Source organism: Phasianus colchicus, chromosome 12 (genome assembly GCF_987193195.1).
Source record: "Phasianus colchicus chromosome 12, bPhaCol1.hap1.1, whole genome shotgun sequence".
Lineage (NCBI taxonomy): Eukaryota > Metazoa > Chordata > Aves > Galliformes > Phasianidae > Phasianus > Phasianus colchicus.
In genome coordinates this window covers 15,077,457-15,099,807 of record NC_143447.1, presented here as the reverse complement: position 1 = coordinate 15,099,807, position 22,351 = coordinate 15,077,457, and the positions used below count along the sequence as shown (strand labels likewise).

The 22,351-nt window shown below is 53.5% G+C and overlaps 1 protein-coding gene across 1 annotated transcript; it reads left to right on the top strand.

Annotated features, from left to right (window-relative positions):
• Positions 1-2,313: 2,313 nt before the first annotated feature.
• Positions 2,314-22,060, top strand: RGMA (repulsive guidance molecule BMP co-receptor a). Its single transcript, XM_090149058.1, has 4 exons — positions 2,314-2,387; positions 8,683-8,798; positions 18,924-19,435; positions 21,310-22,060. The coding sequence occupies exons 1-4, from the start codon at positions 2,374-2,376 to the stop codon at positions 22,018-22,020; spliced, it is 1,353 nt and encodes a 450-aa protein (XP_090005184.1). The 5' UTR covers positions 2,314-2,373; the 3' UTR covers positions 22,021-22,060.
• The last annotated feature ends 291 nt before the right edge of the window (positions 22,061-22,351 follow it).

Sequence of the window (22,351 nt, the reverse complement as noted above, 5' to 3'; positions counted from 1 at the left end):
CATTGATTGGATTAATAATTCAGAGCCTAATCTCACGGGCCGGTGTTCACAGCCCGTCAGGTGGCAATCTTTCATCTCAAGATCAGGATCAGCCAGATCCTGGAGAGGTCAGGAAGAGAGCTGCAGCACGGAAATAACACGTTCAGGTGATTTCTGTGAAAATTGAAAAGAAAATGGAAAAATTGTGCATCCCACACTCTCCATTGCTCCCACAGCTCAACCCAATGATACCTACAAGCCCGTGAAGATGACTTCCCTAAGTCTCACACTCCAACATGCCACCATTCCCAATGTCACCTGCACCCTGCAGCTCCCAGGACACCACCTGCCTGCTGATCTCACACTGCCACTCTGCTTCTCCCAGGGCCAGGCTCCTCCTTTAACTGCCGACTCGGTCACGTTGCTTTAATGGTTTGTGGAAGGACAAAGTTTACCGGCACTGTTCGCTTGGTTTGGTTTGTGGCCAAGCAGGTCCTCGTGGAGGGAGAAGGATAAATTCATGAGCAGTACAGCACTAAACTGGGCATTCCTGGGATAGGCAGAGAAGGGAAGCCTGAACATCCTGCCTTTAATTCTCATCTGGCTGGAATTTACATGCTGCGAGCTAATTCATACCAGTGCTGTTGAAGCCTATCAATAAGACCAACAGTCCATTTTCCACGGAGTCCTTCTCTTCTCCCACAGCATCTCCCCACCACATTTAGGTTAGAGCTGCACCCTCAGAACCAGGGCCTTTACACCTCCGCCTGCACTCTGCACCACGCTGCTGCACGGGGCACAGAAAACAAGGTCAAAGACACGCACCTTGCACTTGGAACTGGAGGTGCCAACTGCTGTTGTGATGCCAAAGATTAACGGTGTGCTGATAAGAGCTGGGGGAAGTGGCCATGGGGATTTCAGAAAGACCTCCAAGGTTTTGTGCCCATTCCCAGCCCTGGCAGCAGCAGCCCTGCCTGTGCTACAGCATCCAGACCCCACAGCATTCAGAGCTGCAAAGTAATTTGCAAATAAGTATGACAGAAGGAAATGGTTCTTTCTATAGCTGATAACATATCTGGTATACATCAGCCTTTCCCCCAGCCTTTTCTCTGTTCTTGCTTTAACAATTCATCCTCAAACACATTGTTCCTTTGTCAGGACTGTACACCCATCATATCCACATTTAAGAAAAAGACCTCCTGGATGGCAGGGTTTCTGTGGCAGGGTTGTTTAGATTTGTTGTGATTAAATCACATCCATTTTCTAATTTGTACCTAACACACATTCAGATCCCTCCTTAAGCTGTGCAGGCACATTTTGTCTTCGCTGCTGACTTAATCAAGCGGCGGAGAGCTGCTGTGTGCTCTGTGCAATTGTTGTCTCTTGAGCTGGGTAAAAAAAAAAAAAAAGAGAGAGAGAGAGGGAGAGAGAGAGAGAAAGGAGAGAAAGAAACGCTTTGCAAAGGGTTGCTATTATCCACGCGCTACACCGACAGCATATTTAGCACATTTGTGGCTCTGGGGCTGCAGTAATTAATTGTGTGTGTGACACTCCGGCTGGCACAGCCTTGCACCCACAGCTTTCCCATCAGAAATGCGGGCACCTGGTGCCCACATGTGCCACAGTGTCCAAAAGCCTCCGTGGGAGCTCGGTGCCCATCCTGGGCTCACCCCAGTGGGTGAAGGGGCTGAAGGGAGAGACTGAGATAGGGGTTACACACGGGTGCCGCCCAGGGTCTGCATCTCTCTCCTATTGCCTGAAAGATCCATGCAGAGCATCCCCTTCCCTCCCCTGAAACAGGCTCTCCCCACAATACCCCACCAACACAGTGATGCGCCCCAAGCCCCCATCCCCTCCACAGCTCTTGCTGCAGGTGGAGCATCCCCACCCCTCTCGTGTCGGGGTGACCCTGCAGCCCCCACCCTCGTCGTGCTGCCCGAGGAGGGCTGCAGCGCGGACTCCCCAGCTCCCATAGCAGGGGTTGCTCCTGGTTCCCCCCCCCCCCTCCGCCGCATGCTAACGGCTCTGCTCAGCGTGCGCGGAGCGAAGGAGGGAGGAGGGAAGGAGGGAGGAGACCTCCCTATCTGGCTCCATCTCCTCCTCTGCCTCTCACATGCTCCGGGAGGGCGATGCGGCTCCCCGCGTCCCGCTGAGCGAGGCCGCGCTGCTCCCCGCCGGGGCTGCCCTGCGCAGGGCAGGGGGGGCCGCCTTCCTTCCCCCCCCCCTCCCCGCCACCGCTACTTCTTTCTTTCTTTTTTATTTTTTTAATTTTTTTTTTTCATTTCTTTATTATTATTTTCTTACTGAGAAAAAAAAAACAACAGGAAAAAAAAAAAAAAAAAACCAACCAAAAACTCCCTGCACCCACCCCCCCGCGGAGGGCTGGAGAGGCTGATGCGGCCGCTAAGGTAAGCGGGAGCTGCGCGGGGCTGCGCGGGGCCCCCCCCGGCCGCATGCTGCCCCCGGCCCCCCGCATGGCCCCGGCTGCCTGCTCCCTCCCCGGCCTCTTCTATACGGAACCCCAGCTCTTCCCTTTCCCCTCCGGCCGGCTTGCTGCTAGCATGCGGTTATTAATTTATCCTCCTCCTGATGGTCGCCACTAAAGCTGCACCTTCCTGGGCTAAGCCAGCCGAATAATTCTTTGCAGACCACCGATGAGAACGGAAAAGATTCCCTTTTCTCATCGGTGGGCTGCTCAGAGCGGGGCCAGTCGCTGTGACCGAGCTGGTCTGCAGATGGGTTTCAAAGCGCTGGGTGGGGATTGCGAGTCGGAGGGTGACAGCTGGCCAGATGTGGGGCTTGGGCAGGGTGGGCGATGCCTGACAGCTGGCCAGATGTGGGAGGTGGGCAGGGGCGGCTGCTGCTGTGCGTAGGGAGGGTACACACAGCTGGAGCGTGGCTGGTCTCGCTGCTGGGGAACTGGCTGTGCAAACAGCCCCCAATCCCAGCCGGGATGCAGAGGTGGGAGAGGTGTAAAGCGGCAGAAGATCGCCCTGAGTCAGGACAGTACAGAGGCACCAGCCCTACAGCCCCTGTCCAGGCTTGCTTCCAGCCTGGGACTTGCACGTTGCTCTTCTTAAATATTATATACATTGAAGGAAACCGGGCTGTGTTTGCAAGACAGGTGCTTTTTGTTGTGGTGGTGGTTGTGAGGCAGGAGATGAAAGTTTGGTGTTGTTTTGATGTGATTCTTGATTGCTGCCTGTTGGAGTAATTGCATTGCAATTGCTCAGAGGTAGAATCAATTTCCCCAAATTGAGATTTTAATGGGAGCTCGCAAGCTGCTGTTATGTCATGTGGTTTAAGGCGGCGTTGGATTGCATTTATTTTATAAACTGGATCGTTGTGCAGGCGGTGCAGGGCTAACAGCACCACCCAGTGGGGCCACGGCCACCCCCAGCTGCTCCCCCCATGAAAGCTGCCACCGGCCCGGTTTCACCTCCTGAAATACATAGAGAAGTGCTGGATTTACAGTTTTTGCTTCTCCCCCCTCCCATGAAAAGGAAAGTGTCTTCTGCAGATATTCAGGAAAAAGTTTTGAATCAGCATCTCAGAACCTCAATAATCGCACAGAATCTGTGCTATGGGGTTGCTGCATTTCTGGCCATCGCTGTCAGGAACTGACACAAGGAGACACGAGCTGGGTTTCACAGAGCATTTTCCATAAGACCTCTCAATGACACCTCTCTCAACCAGCTGAAGATGCACATTCACAAACACACACAATGTCATGCCCCACCTTTAAACGTGGAGACCCAGGAGATGTCCTCAGCCGACCTGCCAGGTTGGGGGGGGGATTAAGGAGCTGTGTTTGCACTTTCTCAAGACAGCAGTAGTTATTAACGGCGGCAGGGAAAGCCAAGGTTGCCCCCCCTGTCCCATTGCACAGCCTGGTTTCTGTCTCTGCTGATAAACACCCAGCTCTGGGTGCGAATTCTTCTGTGCTGTTTATTTTTTGGCAGTTCAGGTTTACCCATCTTTTCTGCTGAGCTGACATGTGGCCATTTGAACTTCGTCTTGGGCACCTCCCAGCCCACCTCTTTTTTTTTTTTTAGAGAAGCCCAGATGTGTGGAAGACAGACTACAGAGGTAGCACTTGATTCTTACCCCAAAGAGGAGACTAGAAAGTGCAACACCCTGCAGAGAACTAAATACACAGAGAGCGAATGCCAGGCAGCCCTCCAAACCCCACAGAACAAGGGAGAGCAACAGTCTGCCCCGTGCAGGACTCTTACCCCCCAAGGCTTTGCAATCAAGGGGAAGGGAGAGAAAGGAATGAATACCACCAGTCAAAAAACAAAAAATCATAGAATCACAGAATCATAGAAAGGTTTGGGTTGGAAGGGACCTTTAAGATCATCTAGTTCCAATCCTTCTGCTATAGGCAGGGACGTAACGAACTGAGTTTGATTGAAACTATCCCCACATTTCACTTTCTATGATGAGTGAGACAAAGTTTTCTACCTTCTGCTTGCCTTGTGCTGGCTTGGAGCACTCGGAGGTGACTTGTGGCTGCAAGTCTGGAGCAGGCACACGGAACAGAGAGCCTGAAGCATGGTAATCCACAGCAACTTCAATTAGGGCTGCCGTTAATTAGCCACTCTCGGCAGATGCAAAGTTGCAGGTCGACAACGCACCATTCCCACTTTACTTACTGGTGCTACGAAGCTATGCATATTCCACCTTCACCCCACTGGCCTCTCTTTGCATAGCCGGGTCGGTGAGTCTAACGTTCACAGAGGCAGGTGGATGATCCCAGCTAGCCAACGTTTTCCTGCACTTTGCCACGCAGCAGCCTTCAGTCCCAGCACGCCTGCCCCATTAGCTCACATCAGACACTCGGTGCATGGCTGAGACCTTGGAGGGACACTTTGCTACCAGCAGTGCAAGGTGACAGGTTGGAGGAAAGAGGCTTCAGGCACTTGCTGGGCAGCCTCCAGGCACACAGTTCAGGGAGAGCAGAGTTTGGTTGTGCTGTCAGCTGGGGAAACTGCAAAAGTATTTAATAATAATAACTGGACAAAAAAAAAAAAAAAAAAGTAAAGGAAAGGAAATGAACTGCAGTATTTCCCAGTATACCGCAAAAACAAGAGGTGTGACTTACTGCAGAAAGATGTGAAAAATGTTGGGCTTTTTTTTTTTCCTCATTATTTCTCTTCTTGTTCTGAGCTTTTTTTCTCTAATAAGGGAATCTTTCAGAGCACAGGTGTTTGCTTTTACTTCCATAAGCATTTTGGAATCGGTTCGCAAACCTCCCCAGATAATAATTTGGGGGTTTCCACTACAAACTTCCCTTCCTCCTTTAGGGAATGATTAGCTTTTTTCTGCTTAACCCAAGCACGCCTTGTTGCTGAACGGTGCAAGATGAACTTCCTGATCACAGCTCACCCCAGCCAGGACACGAACAGGACGCCTTGTCCTGAGGCAGAGAAGGCAAAGGCATGTTGCAGTTGTGCAGGGATCACTGCATGAAAGGAAGTTCACAGGAGAGTCAGGAGCAGACCAGGAGTCCTCTAACTACCAGTTACAGCCCTCAGAAATACCCATATTTACTATTTTAGCAATATAATTACAGGTGTTGAATAATTCCATTAGGAAAGCTGTAAGGAAAGGCATCACCTTTAAACCTTAGGGTTCAAATTAGGTGCATTCCTTCAGCCCCATTGAAGCCCACAGATATGCATAGTGTGGCATAGGGCAGAGCGCGCTGGGAAACGCTCTGAAAAATAAATTCAGACCAGCAGGGCCGGCTGAGCATCAGCAGGATTCTATCGGCTGACAGAGGCTGGGATTTCTCCCTGCATGTCACCTGGGAGCTCCACTGTGCCTCGGAGGTGTTTGCACATAGCGGTGGGTGGTTTCCCACATATTGTTTGCAAAAAGCGCTGGGCTGCCTGAACAGGGAGCCTCGTCCTGGCTTCACGAAGGAAAGGAGCAGGGGAAACTGCAGTCGCTGCTCTCCAACACATGTTGCAGAGCCCCACTGGGCAAGGCAGAAATCCCAGCTTCACACTGCTTCGGTCTTAATGGGTGATTTTAAGTCCAGGTCTTTGATTCAGCTAATCAGAAAGGTGAAGGTGACCTGAAAAGCACAGAGCAGGGAGCAGGAGCTGAGACACACCTTATTTGGGGCTTTTTCATGCTCTGCCGTTTCAGTTTGGACACATCTGTTGTTTTCTCCAGTGAAATCCGCTGCTTTGATCGGTGCCAAAAACAGCAATCCCATTTGCAATGCGTGATGCAACTGTGCAAAGTCAAGGAGAAATTTTTTCACAAACCAGAGCCAGGGGCAACAGCTCATTGCTTTACAGCTTTTCCTGTACCAAAGGCAGAAGCTCCAATGAGGATCTCATTTTTAAAATATCGCCTCAAACGGGATTTTTAGTGTATCATTTCCATGTGTCAGCTTGCCACAAAACAGCAACACCAAAGGGGGGAGGCTTTAGGTCAGACAACCCAACCAGCCTCGCAGCAGCTATTTAGCAGCTGGATTTTAAGTGGTGGTCATTTGGCTGTTTTGCGAGTTAAAAACAAATAAATCACACTGTCTGTCATCAGTGATAGCAGGAGGGACATTTTTCATACCAGAGAAAAAGCGAAGGGTGGGCAGAAAGGAACTGGGGCTGAGAGGAGGAGGGGGTAAGAAGAAGAGGAGGGTATTTGCAGCCTGTGTCCCTGGCCCTGTCTCTCCAGGCTGAGGCACCCCCAGCTCATGGCCTCCCGCTCCTGTCCCCTCTGTGTCCCCTCCCTGGGTGGCAGCAGCAGCTGGAAGGGCTGTACTTGCCCCCATCTGACATCTCCCACAGAGAAGTGCCTGCTGTAGGCTTTCCTCCCCCACCGCCTCAGCCCTGGATGCAGCCTACAGCTCCCTCCTGGCGGAGCTCCTTCTGCCCTCAGTGGGCATCACCTGGGAGTTGGAACTGGATGATCTTTGGGGCCCCTTCCAATCCAACAACCATTCTGCATTTCTATCATCCCTGTGCAGCTGCAGGACCCTGACACATCTCTCGTCAAGCAGGCAAAGGCCCAGGATCTTTGGATTCCATCTGGGTCCCATCTGGAAAAGCTCCAGCATTTTAATTCTGGCTGCGGCCTGGACAAAGCCCTCCTTCATCTGGAGGCCAAGGGGCTCAAGCCCCTGAGGAGAACCAGGCAGGCACTATTAGATCCCTCCATTCCAGGGATAACTTCTTGCCTCCTCTTCCACATGCTTTCTGCGGTAGGGAGGCCACGTAGGGAGGAAATCGCGGACTCTTCTTGGAGACTTGAAGCTACCATCAGGTGGAAAGCATCCTTGAGGGTGCTGCAAGGCAGAAGAGAAGGTGATTTCCTTCTCTTCTGTCCTTCCTTCCAGAAGGACAGCTGGAAGCGAAGTCAGTGAGCATCTGTAGGCTGTGCTGGGCCATGGCAGGAAGGGCCCCACATTAGAGGGCACTCAGAGCTGGGAGAAGGGCAGGAGAACAGCCAGCATCCTTCTTTGTAGAAAACCCCTCGGAGAGAGGAGAGGAAACATTCAGATGGTGAGAGGGCACTCCATCAAAGGAGGGCAGACGATCTAAAACGGGGAAGTTAAAGCACGTTAGTTAGAGCATAGTACACCCGTGGGCACTCTCGTTCAGGAGTTGCTTTCAGTTCGCTGGGGCTAAAATATCCTTTAAGGGAAATTTTAAACAGAGCCGAGTGGGCTGTTAAGGGATGCTTTCCTCCTGGCTCTGCCTTTCCCTGGGGTGGAGCACAGCCCTGGGACCTGCAGGTCCGACCTGCTCGCCTCGTCCCGCTGTGCACCCAGGGGTGGGAGGAAGAAGGGTTTTGGAGCCCGGCGGGCAAACTAACGTCTGCTGTGCTCGGAGCTGCTGCTGGGGAGCAGGAAGGAGCTCCAGGACTCACCGGGGCCACCGTATGGCACAAACAGTGGGAGTTTTCCCTAGAAAAAAAGAAGGATGCGTTGCACATCCAGAGCTAATTCAGCAGAGGTCTTGAGAAAGCACAAGTTACACAATGCGCTGCATTGCAGGCTGAATTTGGGGACCCCGAAGGAACCCCCCCCAAAGGTGGACCTCCCCGGGGACCGCCGAGTGCAGGGCTGAGGACCTCAGAGCCGCACTTCTGACTCAGCCGGGTTTACATCACGACCCGGACGGGTTGCGAAAGGCTCGCACCTCCCGCACAGGTGGGCGAGCTCTCACAACCCCCGCTTCAGCTTCCCTCCCCTTGGCGCCTTTTAGCTCCAAACGCTGACATTTGAAGGGGGGGGTGGTACCACACCGCTTTCCCCAGGCCGCACCCCCAGTCCCCGCCGCCTCCCCCCCGCCGCTCCCTCCGCCTCCCATGGCCGCCGGCCCTGCCCCTTCCCCGCCGCCGCGGAGTGGAGGAGGCGCGGGGCGGGCGGCCGCCATTGGCGGGCGGCGGGTGACGGACGGCCGGGGCTGGGCGGGGGGAGAGGAGGAGGAGGAGGAAAACTGTGTAATCCTCCAGTGCAGAGGGCACCAGAGGAGCTGGGGCCGCCCGTCCCTGCATCGCTCCTCGGAGCCATGTGGGGCTTTTAGATTTTATTTTTTTCTTATTCTTTCTTTCGATTGATTTATTTTTCCTTTTTTTTTTTTTTTCCTCCTCTTTTCCTCCCTTCCCTATTTCTTTTTTTTTTTTCTTCTTCTTCCTTTTTTTTTTTTCTTTTTTTCTTTTTTTTTTAAACTCTTCTTCCAGGGAGAGGATAGTGGTTAAAGCTCGAGCTGGATGGATGGGTATGGGGAGAGGGGCAGGATCCACAGCCCTGGGACTTTTCCAAATCCTCCCTGTCTTTCTCTGCATCTTCCCTCCAGGTAAGGACCAACCTCTTGTTTTGAAGACCATCCCCTGCATATCTCCTCTCCCCTGCCCGTGGGCCTCCTCTGTGCTCTCCGCAGCGCTTGGCCACATGTTTAAGAGGAGCGGGGAGGAGTGGGGGGCTGAGATTTGCTCCCCCTCCCCGCCCCCCCTCGAGCGCTGCGGGGGTTTTGCCGTGCGCTCACCTCTTTGTCTCCCCGCTGCCTCATCTCACGGGAAAAGAGACGATCGGGAGGGGTTGGGGGGGGGGGGAGGAGAAGGAAGAAAAATAAGAATAATTCAAACAACCCAAAACAATAGGGCGATGCAGGAGGGGTTCGCTCTGACAGCAGCCGTCAGACCACGCTGTCCCCCGTCCCTGGGGGTGCCCTGAAATAGCGGTGGGGGCACCTGAGCGCGCCTGATGCCCATTGATGCGTTGATGGGTGCGAGTGCCGGGGGGGTCTGCTTCGATCGCCGCTGCTGTGCTGGCATGGGAACAAGACGGGGGGATGCGGTTGGGAATGGGGAAGGCGGTGGGGGGGGGGGGCACAGCCCTGAGGTGCTCACCTGGGGCGGGATGCGCGGTCCAGCTGCCCCCCTCCGCCGTCACCTTCCTGCCCTCCGCGGGTGCTGCAGCCTTTGCATCGTTGTTTCGGTCGCAGATAGTCGAGGTGGAGGGGGGGGGGGGCTCAGCAAATGGCTGCACGGCGACCAAATGGCCCGGCCCCGCACCGGCGCTGCCCCGTAACGCCGCGGCCCCCCCGGCCCCTACCCCCGGTTTGTTTGTATTGTGTCAGAAAAGGAGAGAATTTCAGAATTACAGCTGAAAACGCCATCTGTTTCCAATGAATCCCCCATAGTTTTTCACAATGTTTTTGGCAGATCTCTGCCTGCAAATTCCTTCAAGCCCTGAGTGCTTGTTTTTGTTGGGGGAGGGGAAACCGAGTCCACAGAGGCGGATTTGTTCCTTCCAAAACTCTCCAGTTTCTTTACCTCCTTTTTTTTTTTTTCTTTTTTTTTTCTGCTTGCAAAAAGTGGGGGGGGAAAGAGAGAAAGCAGGAGGGAGAGCGAAACAGCCTTTGCACTCCGCTCTGCCAGGTTTGTTTATCTTGTATTTGAGCACAAGTTTCCCCTTTTTCAAATTTTATGCCTTTCTTTTGCATAACTGTAGGTGCAGCCGTCTTGCACACACATGCAGCAAATAAATAAAGCGCTGCTCTGCGCCCTCCTGTCTTAAATGCAGTGAGCCCATCTGTGCCGTGCTCACACCGAGCCTTCCCCCCCCCAGCCCTGCACAAACGCCTATTTTGGGGGGGTTAAGCCATCACAGCACCCACAATGCCCTGTTCCGAGCGGGTTGGGGCTGTGAGATTTACGGTGCAAGAAAGAACTTGATACGCGATCTGCCCGCCTGCTTTGTTTGATTCTCCCTTCAGCAGTCAAATAAGGTGCAAAGAACTGGCAAAACGGGGCGATCCGGAGCCGGCGGGAGCAGGGAGCAGACGGATGGTGCTGCCCGTGCGTGGTGCTGGGGGGCCCGCTGCCAGCTCTGGGGGAGGGGAGATGGGGATGGGGTACGTGGGGGGGATTTCTTCCTCCTTTCCCCTTCTTGGTTTCCCGGTGAAGGATGTTGGCAGAGCCCCCAAAGAGGTGTCGTGGCCGGAGGAAGCCACGTAGCACCCCAAAACCTTGGGGGATGTGGGGCTTGGTGGGCTGGGTCGCTGCCTCATTGAGTCCTGCCTTATTTATTTACTCCCCCCTACATGCAGCTTGGGCTGGATTCCCAAGTGTACTGCTTTCACACCAATGACTTCAACCTGGCTTCGACTCCATGGAGGTCCTGGGGGGGGAATACTGGTGTGCAGAAAGCTACCACTGGCAGAAGTCCTGCATGGGGAGCAGGATGGTGCTCACACCAAGCCCTCACTGTTGGATGTTCATGGGTACTGTCCCATAACATGTGGGACCGTTGTGTCTGGGGTGCCTCAGCCTTCCAGCTGCAGCTGCAGTGAGTCTTCTTGCAAATCCTTTTGAAAATCAGTCCAGTTTTTGCTCTCCCACATGTCCTCTAGTTCACTTTGGCTTTCCCAGATGGTGGCTTGCTTTGGCTGCTCTGCCTGAAATATGCTTCTGCCTTCAAAACATTTTCTACCCTTGGTCCACCTGGGCAAGAGGGTGGATTCCCAGGAAGGATCCAGCCCAAAAGCTTTTGTCACACTGGCAGGGAGGGATGTTATAACAGCATTAAGCCAATGTTGAGAAGAGGAGCTGAACCAACACCACCTGAGTACCTTGAATAGGGCCTGGGACTGGGAGGACGCTGTCAGTGCTGGGAATTGGGGCGAGATTCAAACGTCAGCTTGGAAATACATGGGCTTCCCTGTTGTACTATGTGCTGAGCTGGCCTTGTACCTGGATATGGGGTGGGCACTTTGCTTATTTTTCCCCCACAAGTTGCCTTCCCAAGATTCGAGGCCCTTGCTGACTGGAAATGGGGGAATATCGGGGGTGACTTTGGGTTTATATTGGCAGCAGCTCAGGTTTCCTTTTTTGTGGCCAATGCGGGTGTGTGTGTGAAAGCACTCGGTGCAGCCCAAAGAACTTCCTGACCTGGGGCTTTGGGGCTAAGCACCAACCTGCTGGCCCCAGAGAGCTGGGGCACGGTGACAGCAGCTCTGTGCTCTCCATCCAGCTCAGCCCTGGGTGAACATTAGTGGAATGGCAAGAAAAAAAGCAATAGCAATGGGGGCTTGGCACAGCTAAATGGGTACTCCAGTAAATGTGGAATAAGGGGGCCTAAAGAGCAATCAGTGTCCCGGATGGTTTAAATGGGGCTGGAGAGAGCTCAGGGCTGCTGCAAGCTCAGAGTGAGGTGGGCATGTAGGGATCTGGGGTGGGATGGGGGATGCTCAGATGCAGCTGTGCTCAGATGGGGCAGCTGAGGAGTCTCATCCTGGGGCACGGAGCACATTTCTAACAGGAGAGCCCCTAAGTGCCTTTAAAAAGCTTTGCAACCTGCACTTGGCAACAGCCAGGATTAAAAGAAGAGCTCCCATCACTGGGATATTTATTCCCTCGTCTTGTCCGTCAGCTCTCAAAATAACAGAGCGTTCGATTGTAGCCTCGAGATTGCTTTGCACTCAAGTGCAGCCTGACTGAGTAAATCACTGCTTCACCAGCTGAAATTCCTGCAGCGAGGGGGAGAATTGAATTATGTCCAACTGCAAAACCAGATGCCATCCCCTTGATGAAGTCATAGGGCTCTGACTGTGGAGAACAAGCTGGCTCCTACAACTGAGCAGTTCTGTTCAATGTCCCAGCTGTGGTGTGCGGGGCTGCAGTCCCCGAGGATACGAGAACAGCAAGATGTGCAGGGTGCTGAGTCCTGCTGTGCACTGCGTGAGCATCCAGAGCAGTTTGCACGCTGAGAGATTCTGGCTCTGGGCTTTGCAGCCATGGGCCTGGCTGAGCAGAAGGATGGGTGGGCGAAGCTGGGTGGTTTTCTGTTACTTTTTACCTCTTGGGCACTTTGGTCCCTGTGCTTCCCCAGGTGTGACCCCAGCATTGGTTGGGTGCCCACCTAGGTTTTGGGTTGGGTGCTGTGCCACCACCCCCTGCCCTGCACTCAAATCAACGCCTCCGATGGAGATGCCGCAATTTTTTTGGCAGGCATTTAATTGTATAAATTTGCCTCATCCAGATTTATGTGCTCCGGGCTTTTCTCCATCTCCTCATTTTGTGTCTCATTTACCTCTGCGTTTGAAGGGTTGAAATTTCACAAGAGCACAGCGGGGATGATTATTCCTAGAGGGAATCCACACCTGTAAGCATTGAGTGCTTCCCTGCCAGCCCTGCTGCGGCCCGGGCAAGGAGGAGGAGGGTGAAGGACCCGCTGCCACACCTGGGGGGCCCGCGGGCACTGGTGGGTGGCAGCTGTGCCTTCAAAGGCACCCTGGGAAAACAGTTCGGGTGCACAGAGCGCAATGGAAATCCAAAGCAGATGTCTGCAGGGCTGCCAGGCCTGGGGTGGCCGGGGCTGGTGGCTGGAGGAGGTGGCTGAGGGCACCTGTGTCACTGTTTTAGGGGCGGGTGCTGTTGGAGAAGCTGGGGGTTGAGGGAGGAAAACCGCCTTGTTTTCCACCAGGCTCACCTTGGGTGAATCCCTGCCTGGCCCCATATTCTTATCTGTAAAATGGAGCACTCCTCCAAGGTGGTTCACACGGATGTTGTTGGTGTTGGGAGAGCAGCCAGGAAAACCCGTGGTGTGACGTGGCGGGGAGCTGCTTTGTTAGTGCCCTTCTGCAGGTGAAGAATCAAAGGAGGTCGTTTCCCTCGCTTGTCTTCCTCTGTCCACCAGCTTTCCATCTGCATCTGTGAAGCAAAACTCACCAACCCTCCGGCAGCAGCACAGCTCCGGGCTGCTGCTTTAACCAAAGCAGTAAAGGCACTGCTGAAGTTTGAGTCCCACAGTGAAGCCTAAAAGCAAAACGGGCCAACTTGCAACTTGCTGCTCCGGCCGTGAATCCTCATTCCTGTTTCCAGTCTATCTTGAATGTCTCAAGATTTGCTGGATCCTGTTAGAGCAGCATCACAACAAGCTCCAAAGCACGGGGCTGCTGCTTCTGCACTGATGCCAGCTCTCCCATTTGGGCACTGGGAGGAGATGTGTTCAGCCCTGCTAAGCGTGCTGCAGTGCGGTGACCCGGAGCCAGGAGGGCTGATTGTGACAGGAACGGTCGTGGGCTTCTTCCACAGCATCTGGCAGTTCGTGGCCAGGGAAGGCACTGATGCTGCTGTTTTCCTGCCTGTGCTTGCCCCGTGCCTGTGATGCTGGGAGAGGAGGGATGGGGGCCATGAACTCCGTGCTGAGGACAACGGGGAGTTGGCTGTGGCAGGTCCTCCAGATGCTATAGTGCTTGAGAGGGGAAAACTTCTGTGTTCTTTTTAGCACAAACAAACCGAATGGAGCTCTTCCCCAGCATCCTTTTAAGCAACACAGCCGCTGGGCTGAAAAATGCTGCAGACACAACCCAGTTCTCAGCACATCCTTTATTGCATCTGTGCGTTTAATGCTTTTAATGCATTTACTGCTGCCTTGGCCACTGGAAGAGAGCACGAAATGCAGGCTGCAGCGCCGAAGGTGCCTCAGCTGAGCCAACCTCCCCATGCACGCCCTTGCAAAATATGAGCTGCAGCGTTTTAAGAGCCAGGTTTATTTTTCTCCTGCAGTTCCCTCCTCTCGGTCCTCCTCCCCCCACTTCAGCGCAACTGAAACCTGATCTAATCCCTTTGCACATGGGTAATTTATTGGTCTATTGGGCTTTTCTTGATGGCAAATTGCATTGTCTTTCTTCCTGGGTTGAGGCTTTGGAGCAGTTTGCTGCATTCCTGCAGCTCTTTTCTCAGGGCTGATCTTTCACACCCCCTCTGAGCACAGTCAAATCAGTTTTATTGGGCCTCTTTGTTATGCAAACGAGGCAATAATAAGCAGGCTATTATTCGGCAAGATTGGCTCTGATTAGCAGTTCAAAGGAGGTCGCTGGCGGAGCTCCGGGTCGGAGCTGGGCCGAGGGTGATGCTGCCCATCCCCATGGGCCCGGACCCCAAAACCTCACAGGAGGAGCTCCGCAGGAGGAGATCCGTTCCGTCGGTTGTTCGAGGAGCACAGTGGTTGTTGCAGCCCTTTTCCCATCGTTCTCCTGCGTGCGATGTCCATGCAGGAGCTGCACGCTCCCTGAACTGAGCCGAGAGCCGTGCCTTTCCTATGGAGGTGTCGGCATAAATATGTTTATTTAGATTACTTAAATAAATATGTGTTTAGGAGCCCGAGTCTACGTGCTCAGATGTGAGGCCAAAGGTAATTACGTTTTACTGTGTTCTCCGAAAAGGCCTTTTACTGCATGTGTGAGGCTTGCACATCTACACTTCAATCCATGTATTTGGAAAGAAGCGGGGTGATGTATTTGCATCACATGTGGGTGATGAAATACTTTCCAGCCCGTTAGTAACCGAGAGGATATTAAACAACATCTCTTAGCAGTGAACGCTTTAAAATTAACAGGTCTGGTTAACATGCACCCAAGACTCTTAAAAGAACTGGCTTTTGCCTACTGAAGCTAATTTCCAGTAATTCTCATTGCTGGAGAAATTACAGGAGAAGGGATGAATTGTTGGGTTTGTGCTGGTTTTCTGCAGGAGAGTGATTTGGGTAAATGAATTTCGGGTAACCTGATGCCCGACGAAGGGAAAATAGGGGCACTGATCATTAGAAGGCGGTTAGAGTTTGGCTCTTAAAGTTGGATGTGTGTGTGGAGGAAGCCTGAACACTTACCCTAACAGCGTGCAGCGTGGCGGGGCTGTGCTGGAAGGGAGCACGGTGTGGTTCTGCCATAGTGCTCTTCTTCAACCTTTGTGATCCTCTGTGGGCACAGGGGTGATGGGCCCATGGTTGGACTGGATGATCTTAGTGGTCTTTTCCAATCTTAACGTTTCTGTGATTCTCTGATGGCAACTGATTTTGGGAAGCAGGGAAGCGTGCTTGATGGAATATGGTGAATTCACCACTGCTAGACACACTGCTGGGGCTGGTGGATGGCCATGGCTCACGGGTGGCCATGGCTGGTGGATAAACTTATCCCAGTGTGCACAGGCAGAGGTGAGGTGAGCCTTGCAAAAAGCCTCCTGCCGTGGGGAAGGGAGGCAGCAGGCTGATTGCAGGGCTGGGCAAACACCTTCTAGTGGGAACTTAAAAGTGCAAACCGTTTAGCTTATCTGGAGGATTGACAAGTGAGTTGATTGCCGTGTGTAAATATCTTTGTGGGAAACACATGCTGGTTACTAACGGACTTTTTTTACTGCTTTGGAGAAACTCGCTGGTTCTTTTTATGTCCTTACAATGAAGGCAGATAAAATCCACTTAGAAGCAGGACCCACATTTGTAAAGGTGATAAACTCCCACAGCAGGGGCATTGCTTTTTAGCTTGTGGTCACCTTGGGCTGCAGAAGTCCTCCTGGGAAGTACACTTGAACAGCTGCAGACACTGGGCTGGCAGAGTGGCTGTCACTGAATGTTCTGTCTAGCTTTAAACTTTCCCAGCCTGCCAGCCTTGATGCTGAAGGAAAGGTTGCTCCTTTTTTGAATGGCACCAACCCCCTGGAAGGAGAAGTGAGGAGGCCAGGTGTCATAGGCCAGGTGTCATTGGTACTGCCTAGTCCTCAGGTTGAAGGTCCATTTGCCACAGACCACAGTGACAGCGTCACCCAGAGATGAGGGTGTCACACAGGGCCTGGAGATCTTCCTCAGTTTCCTGCTCAGGAGGGGTTTGTTCCTGTGCTAAGTCATCTGTGGTTCAAAAACAGATCCATTGTGAGGAGATGGAAAATAGATTATGTGAAATTGAATAAACATCGCTCCCTGGCCCAGGTACAAATGCACAGCCTGCATGACTGTGCCAAAGCTGCTGCCAGGGGCAGGGGCACGGCATGGAACAGGACACATTTGCTGCCCTCCGTGGTGGCTCTGTGCTGTGTCCCCAGCATGGTGGTGGTGGTGGCAGCCACGTGTCTTGCCCAGGGCTGTGTCACGCAGGTGCCTGTACAATCATTATATTCAGCAGTAAGCCCACCGAGCCCTGCCTGCAAACCCACAGCTCCTCCATCCAGCTCCCATGGCCAGTCCACCCCATAGCAAAAAGAGGAGGCAACACCCCCAGGGCTTTGCCGAACCACCAGCCTGCTGAGAGGCACATCCATGGAGCAGCACGGTTGTGTGCAGCCCCGCTGTGCACCGCCCCATGTGCTGCTGCCACGGCACCTGGCTTGGAAATGTGGCCTTATATGGGGCCGTGTGCGAAACAGTGAGAAGGGGACGGGTGCCAAACCCAAGCGATAACATCTTAAAGAAGAATGCTCCCCCTTTCGGGCTCAGGGAGGGAAGAGATGGGCTTCCTTGCCATTGTGGATATTATTACTATTTTTTTTAACCCTGAACCTTATAAAGTGAGTGATCCTCGGTGGTGTGGCAGTGTGGGATGCATGTGGCACAGAGCGTTGAGGGCAGTTTTGCAGCAGCAGCTGCCGAGGAGCTGGACTCGATGGTCCTTCAGCAATGGGTTATGACTTCACTTCTGCTGAAAATTCCATACAGCGTGTCCCGATGTCTGGAACCAGGGATTGAATGCCCAGGGACGTGTCCTGGTGTTCCCAGGGGCAGCAATATCTGTCTGTGTGCAGCCTCAGGGCACCCTTGAGCAAGGCATTAGGCATAATGGGAAAGCAAGGATCCTGTTGCCTGGTGCCACAGGCATTGGGGACAGCCAGCAGTAGTGGTACCAGTCACTTTTCTGCATGCATTTTAATTCATACCTTCCACTAGGAATGCCACCTCCAGCACCAAACTTCCCTTCTCCCTCTGATTCAGGCACTGTGCAGCTATAGTATAAGCTGTAACAACCACAGCAGAAGTGTCAGCCCATGTCTCAGGTCCAAAGCTTGTTTTCAGGTCTCCTCCAGCTGATGGCAAGTTACAGCGGGATACGAGGGTTTCCACAGTGCTTCTTGCAGGTTTAAATTGGACACTGCCAAGCTGAAACAGCTCCTGGGTTCTCAGAGCTGTTGCTAGCATCTGTGCTTATTAAAACAAGAATTTTAAAGCTGTGAGGAACCTGTCACCGTTTCCTATTTGCACTTCGCTCTTCTTGGAAAGAGCACGCAGCCCAAGAGCCGGACTGCTGAGTGTTTTATAGCTTTGCTCTCTCTTTCTGATTTTCCAGCACTGACTGTGTTTAGGTTTCCAACACTGCAGTGTTTAAAACTAAAACACGCTGTTTTGCCTGCAACAATGCTGGGTTTTGTAACTTTCTTTTTAAACAAACGTGAAATGATTTTGGCACAGATGCCTTGCCAGCCTCCTTCTAAACAAGCGCCAAGACAGGAATATATGCACATGCAAAAGCAGCTGGAAATAGTGGGGCTTTTTCTCTTGTTGCTCTGCTGCCTTCTGTGCCTGATCCCATCTCCGAGCCCTCTGAAGGGGTTTGATGAAGAGGAGAGGAAGGAAAGCACCATGCATGTCAAGTGGTGCGAGCCTGGGTTCACCCAGCAGGGCTCCGGATTGGCACAAGCAGTGTCTGCATGCTGTTCAGTGAACGCCATGTGCTTCTGCACAGCTGCGTTCAGCTCCGCTCCAGGGAAGCCACACAACCCTGGGGAATAGGCACTGGGAAGGGGAATTAAAAAAAAAAAAAAAAACAAAAAGAGCAGGATCCAAATTTCCTTTCCCTTCCTCCAGCTTGCCGAGCCCGGCAGAGGCTCTGCTGCCTTCGGCTTCTCCGCGTGGGCAACAGCAAGCGGGGAGGCTGGCAGCCTGCACCCTGCTGTGCCGGTTTTTCTCCTCTGCGTCAGCCTCCCGCTCTCTCTCTGCATGGGTCATGGTGGGGAACGGGCCTCCTGCCTCTCGCCCCGGGCTCCTGGAACACCCAGGGGTGCACTGCAGCATGGGGTGCTGCAGGAGGGGTGCACGGCTTCTCAGCTGCAGCACCAAACCTGGCAGCGCAGTCCCTGAGCTTGGATCCCGCTCTGCCCCGTGGTGCTATCACTGCATGTCTGGGGCACAGTGACTGTGCTGGGGATGGGTTTTCCCATGCCCAGGGAAGAAGAATAGGAAGGACCATGGATTTCTGCCACGGTGAAAATTAGGCAGAACACGCGGTAATTTGCGCCGCACCATTTTCAATGTCAAGTGCTAAAAAGGCATAAAAACCCCATTGCATCTCTCCCACCACATTAAGAACCCCACTGCTCCTCCCACCACATTAATGATCCTGCCTTATCCTGTTAATGAATGAGTCCCATTCTTCAGTACCCCGTTTTCCCCCAGGAACATTCATCTGAAGGCCGGGTGCTCTTTCCCTTCTTGGCTTAAATTGGGGCACATTCTGTTGGCTTCCTTGGCTTTGATGCATGAAAGCTGGGTCTTGTGAGAGGGTCATGTCTGGTGAGCGAGGTCATGTCACGCGGTGCAACCAATGTGATGGGGTTGGGCTGCGGGAGCCCGGCTGGGGATAGAGTTGGACCTCACGATGTGCAAGGTGAGAACCACGCAAGCATTGACCCCGTTGTCTTTTCTCCCTGCCTCGCAGTGACGTCTCCATGCAAGATCCTCAAGTGCAACTCTGAGTTCTGGGCGGCCACGTCAGGTTCGCACCACCTGGGCGCAGAGGAAACCCCGGAATTCTGCACGGCGTTGCGCGCCTACGCGCACTGCACCCGTCGCACCGCCCGCACCTGCAGGGGGGACCTGGCCTACCATTCGGCCGTGCATGGCATAGACGATCTCATGGTGCAACACAACTGCTCCAAGGATGGCCCCACGTCCCAGCCCCGCCTCCGGACATTGCCCCCCGGGGACAGCCAGGAGCGCTCTGACAGCCCCGAAATCTGCCACTACGAGAAGAGCTTTCACAAACACTCGGCAGCTCCCAACTATACCCACTGCGGGCTCTTCGGGGACCCCCACCTCAGGACTTTCACAGACACCTTTCAGACCTGCAAGGTGCAAGGGGCTTGGCCGCTCATTGATAATAACTACCTGAACGTCCAGGTCACCAACACACCGGTGCTGCCTGGCTCCTCAGCGACCGCCACCAGCAAGGTGAGCCTTGGGCACCTGAGCTCATGAACAGGGTGCAGGTGCTTCCGAATGCCATTTCTTCTCAAAAGCTGTCTCTTCAACAAGTTGTCCATCTCCTTGGGGAGGGTAAGAGTGGTAGTTCCTCTGAAAGCGGGCATTTGGCAGTAAATATCAGCTGCCCATCCAGACTTTCCTCTCCTGTCTCTAGAGTTAGCAGGATGGGATAGAACCATAGAATCGTTAAGGTTGGGAAAGACCACAGAGATCATCTGGTCATGTTCACTAACCATGTCACTCAGTGCCACATCACCCCAGTTCTTGAACACCTCCAGGGACGGTGACTCCACCACTCCCTGGGCAGCTGTGCCAGCACCCAACACACTTCCTGAGAAGAAACTTTTCCTCATATCCAACTTGAGCCTCAGTGCAATTTAGAGCCACGGCTGCTGTAGTTTAGAGGGCAATACAGAAAAAAAAGAATGGGGATGACAAATTTAAGTCCCCTCCTGAGGCACTGCAGATGTCTGTGCACAGGCAGACTGGGAAAAATGGCAGCACTTTTTCAGGGACATCTGAGGTCCAAACAAACCCAGGGCTGGCCCCAAGGGCCACTACTTCTGGATGTGACTGTTTCAGCCTGAGCTGAAGCTGACATTTTGGTTTTGACATGTCCTTAATAAACATCCTTACAGATAATTACTGATGCTTGCAACTCCTTATTTACCAAAGAGTGTTAAAAACTTGCTGAAGCGATGCAGTTAAGTCTGGCTGGAGGGAGGTGGTCCCTGAGGATACAGGGACCTACAATTCTAAGCTGGATCGGCTGGATCCCAAGATCACCATTTTAATTGAGCCTTTTCACCCGTTATCTGCCTCACAGGCTTGCGGTGGCAAGAGATTAGTCATGAGATCTGCAGCATGAGCTATGGGATGCATTCCTGGGCCACTGATAGTGGACCATGTGCTGTTGAAAGGAAAGCCTCTTCCTCCAAGGCACTCTTTGTATTTCTGCTTGACAGTCTTTGACTTACCCTTATGCCTTCCAGCCAGAGACAGGGTAGGACCCAGAGAAGGTGGCAGGACATCTATGGGAGGAGTAGTGCTGCAAGGTGGTGCCTCAGGACACAGCTGAGAGGACAGCGCAGCTGCCACTGGGTTGGGAGCATCTGTGCTCAGTAGAAGAGTGGTGGGAGAGAAGGGCAGGGATGGTTCTGGGCTCATGCTGGGAGCAGAGCGGCTGGGAGCCACCAGTGTGTTCAGCCCAGGCCTTCGAGTTGCCTCCGTTTTCCCCTTTGTGTCACGCCTGCTTGAAGATACTGAATGCATGTGGTTGAGATGGAGCACAACATGTGCAGGGGTCCAAAGGAAAAGCCCCCCCTGTTCGTCTACAAAGCCGGGGAAGGGAGGAGGCTGGGACTGCGGGATGTGAATACCATGGGAGCCAGAGAAGCTCCACCACCTATTGGAGCCAGGCCCTGGGGGCGAGACAGTGTTGAATGCATGGGCATGCCACCACAGGCCTGCGCCTGCTGATCCTGCAACCAGCTCCAGCTGCATGGGAGCTCTGCGTGGGGCCTGGAGATAACAGCACAGCTCCAGGAGGCGCGTTCAGTCCAGGCTCTGGGTCTTGGCATCAGTGCACGGTCTCTTTACCTCCACGCTGAAGCAGGATGAGCACATTTGAGTGTGTAAAATTGGAGCACCTATCTCGTCTGGGTGTCTAAAAGTTGGGGCAGCTTCTTAAGAGAAAGTGCCTACCGCTGAAATGGAGGCCAACGTCCTAGCTGGGTCGAGCAGGCAGCTTTTTCACCTCCCACCTTCATCCTGGTGGTGGCTGTGTGCTCTTGGGTGGTCAGCTTGTAACCCCGTTCCTTTTCATCCTTCTCTTCCCACAGCTCACCATCATCTTCAAGAGCTTCCAGGAATGCGTGGAGCAGAAAGTGTACCAGGCAGAGATGGACGAGCTCCCTGCTGCCTTTGCTGATGGCTCCAAGAACGGCGGCGACAAGCACGGAGCCAACAGCCTGAAGATCACTGAGAAGGTGTCAGGTCAGCACATCGAGATCCAGGCCAAGTACATCGGCACCACCATCGTGGTGAGGCAGGTGGGCCGCTACCTCACCTTCGCCGTGCGTATGCCGGAGGAGGTGGTCAACGCCGTGGAGGACCGGGACAGTCAGGGCCTCTACCTGTGCCTCCGGGGTTGTCCGCTCAACCAACAGATTGACTTCCAGACCTTCCGCTTGGCTCAGGCCGCTGAGGGCCGTGCTCGCAGGAAGGGGCCCAGCTTGCCGGCCCCCCCTGAGGCCTTCACTTATGAATCGGCCACGGCCAAGTGCAGGGAAAAGCTGCCCGTGGAGGACCTCTACTTCCAGTCGTGCGTCTTTGATCTCCTGACTACGGGGGATGTCAACTTCATGCTGGCTGCTTATTACGCCTTTGAGGACGTGAAGATGCTTCACTCCAACAAAGATAAACTGCACCTCTATGAAAGGACACGGGCCCTAGCCCCGGGAAACGCGGCTCCCTCGGAGCATCCCTGGGCCCTCCCTGCCCTCTGGGTAGCACTGCTGAGTTTGAGTCAGTGTTGGTTGGGTTTGTTATAGAGTTTTGCTCCTTCACGCTGTGGGGAAAGGGGAGCAGGAGGGGACAAGGGACAAGATGACAGCACTGGACAAGGAGAGATTGGATAAAGGATCCAACAGGGAGCACATGGATCGTCCTCAGATCTCAGCCCCTTTCCAGCAGCCAGTCTTTCATCACCCCAGCTCTTGCCCAGAAGGAACACTATGCCCTGAGGATGTTTGGGAGATTTTGTTGGACTACACCTCAGGTGGTCCTTCCTCACTTCCCCTCACCTTTATCCTCCTCCTCTCTGTAGCATGAGTGCTGGGGAGCCCCCACCTCCTTGCACCGCTGCTCCATGGTCCCAAAACG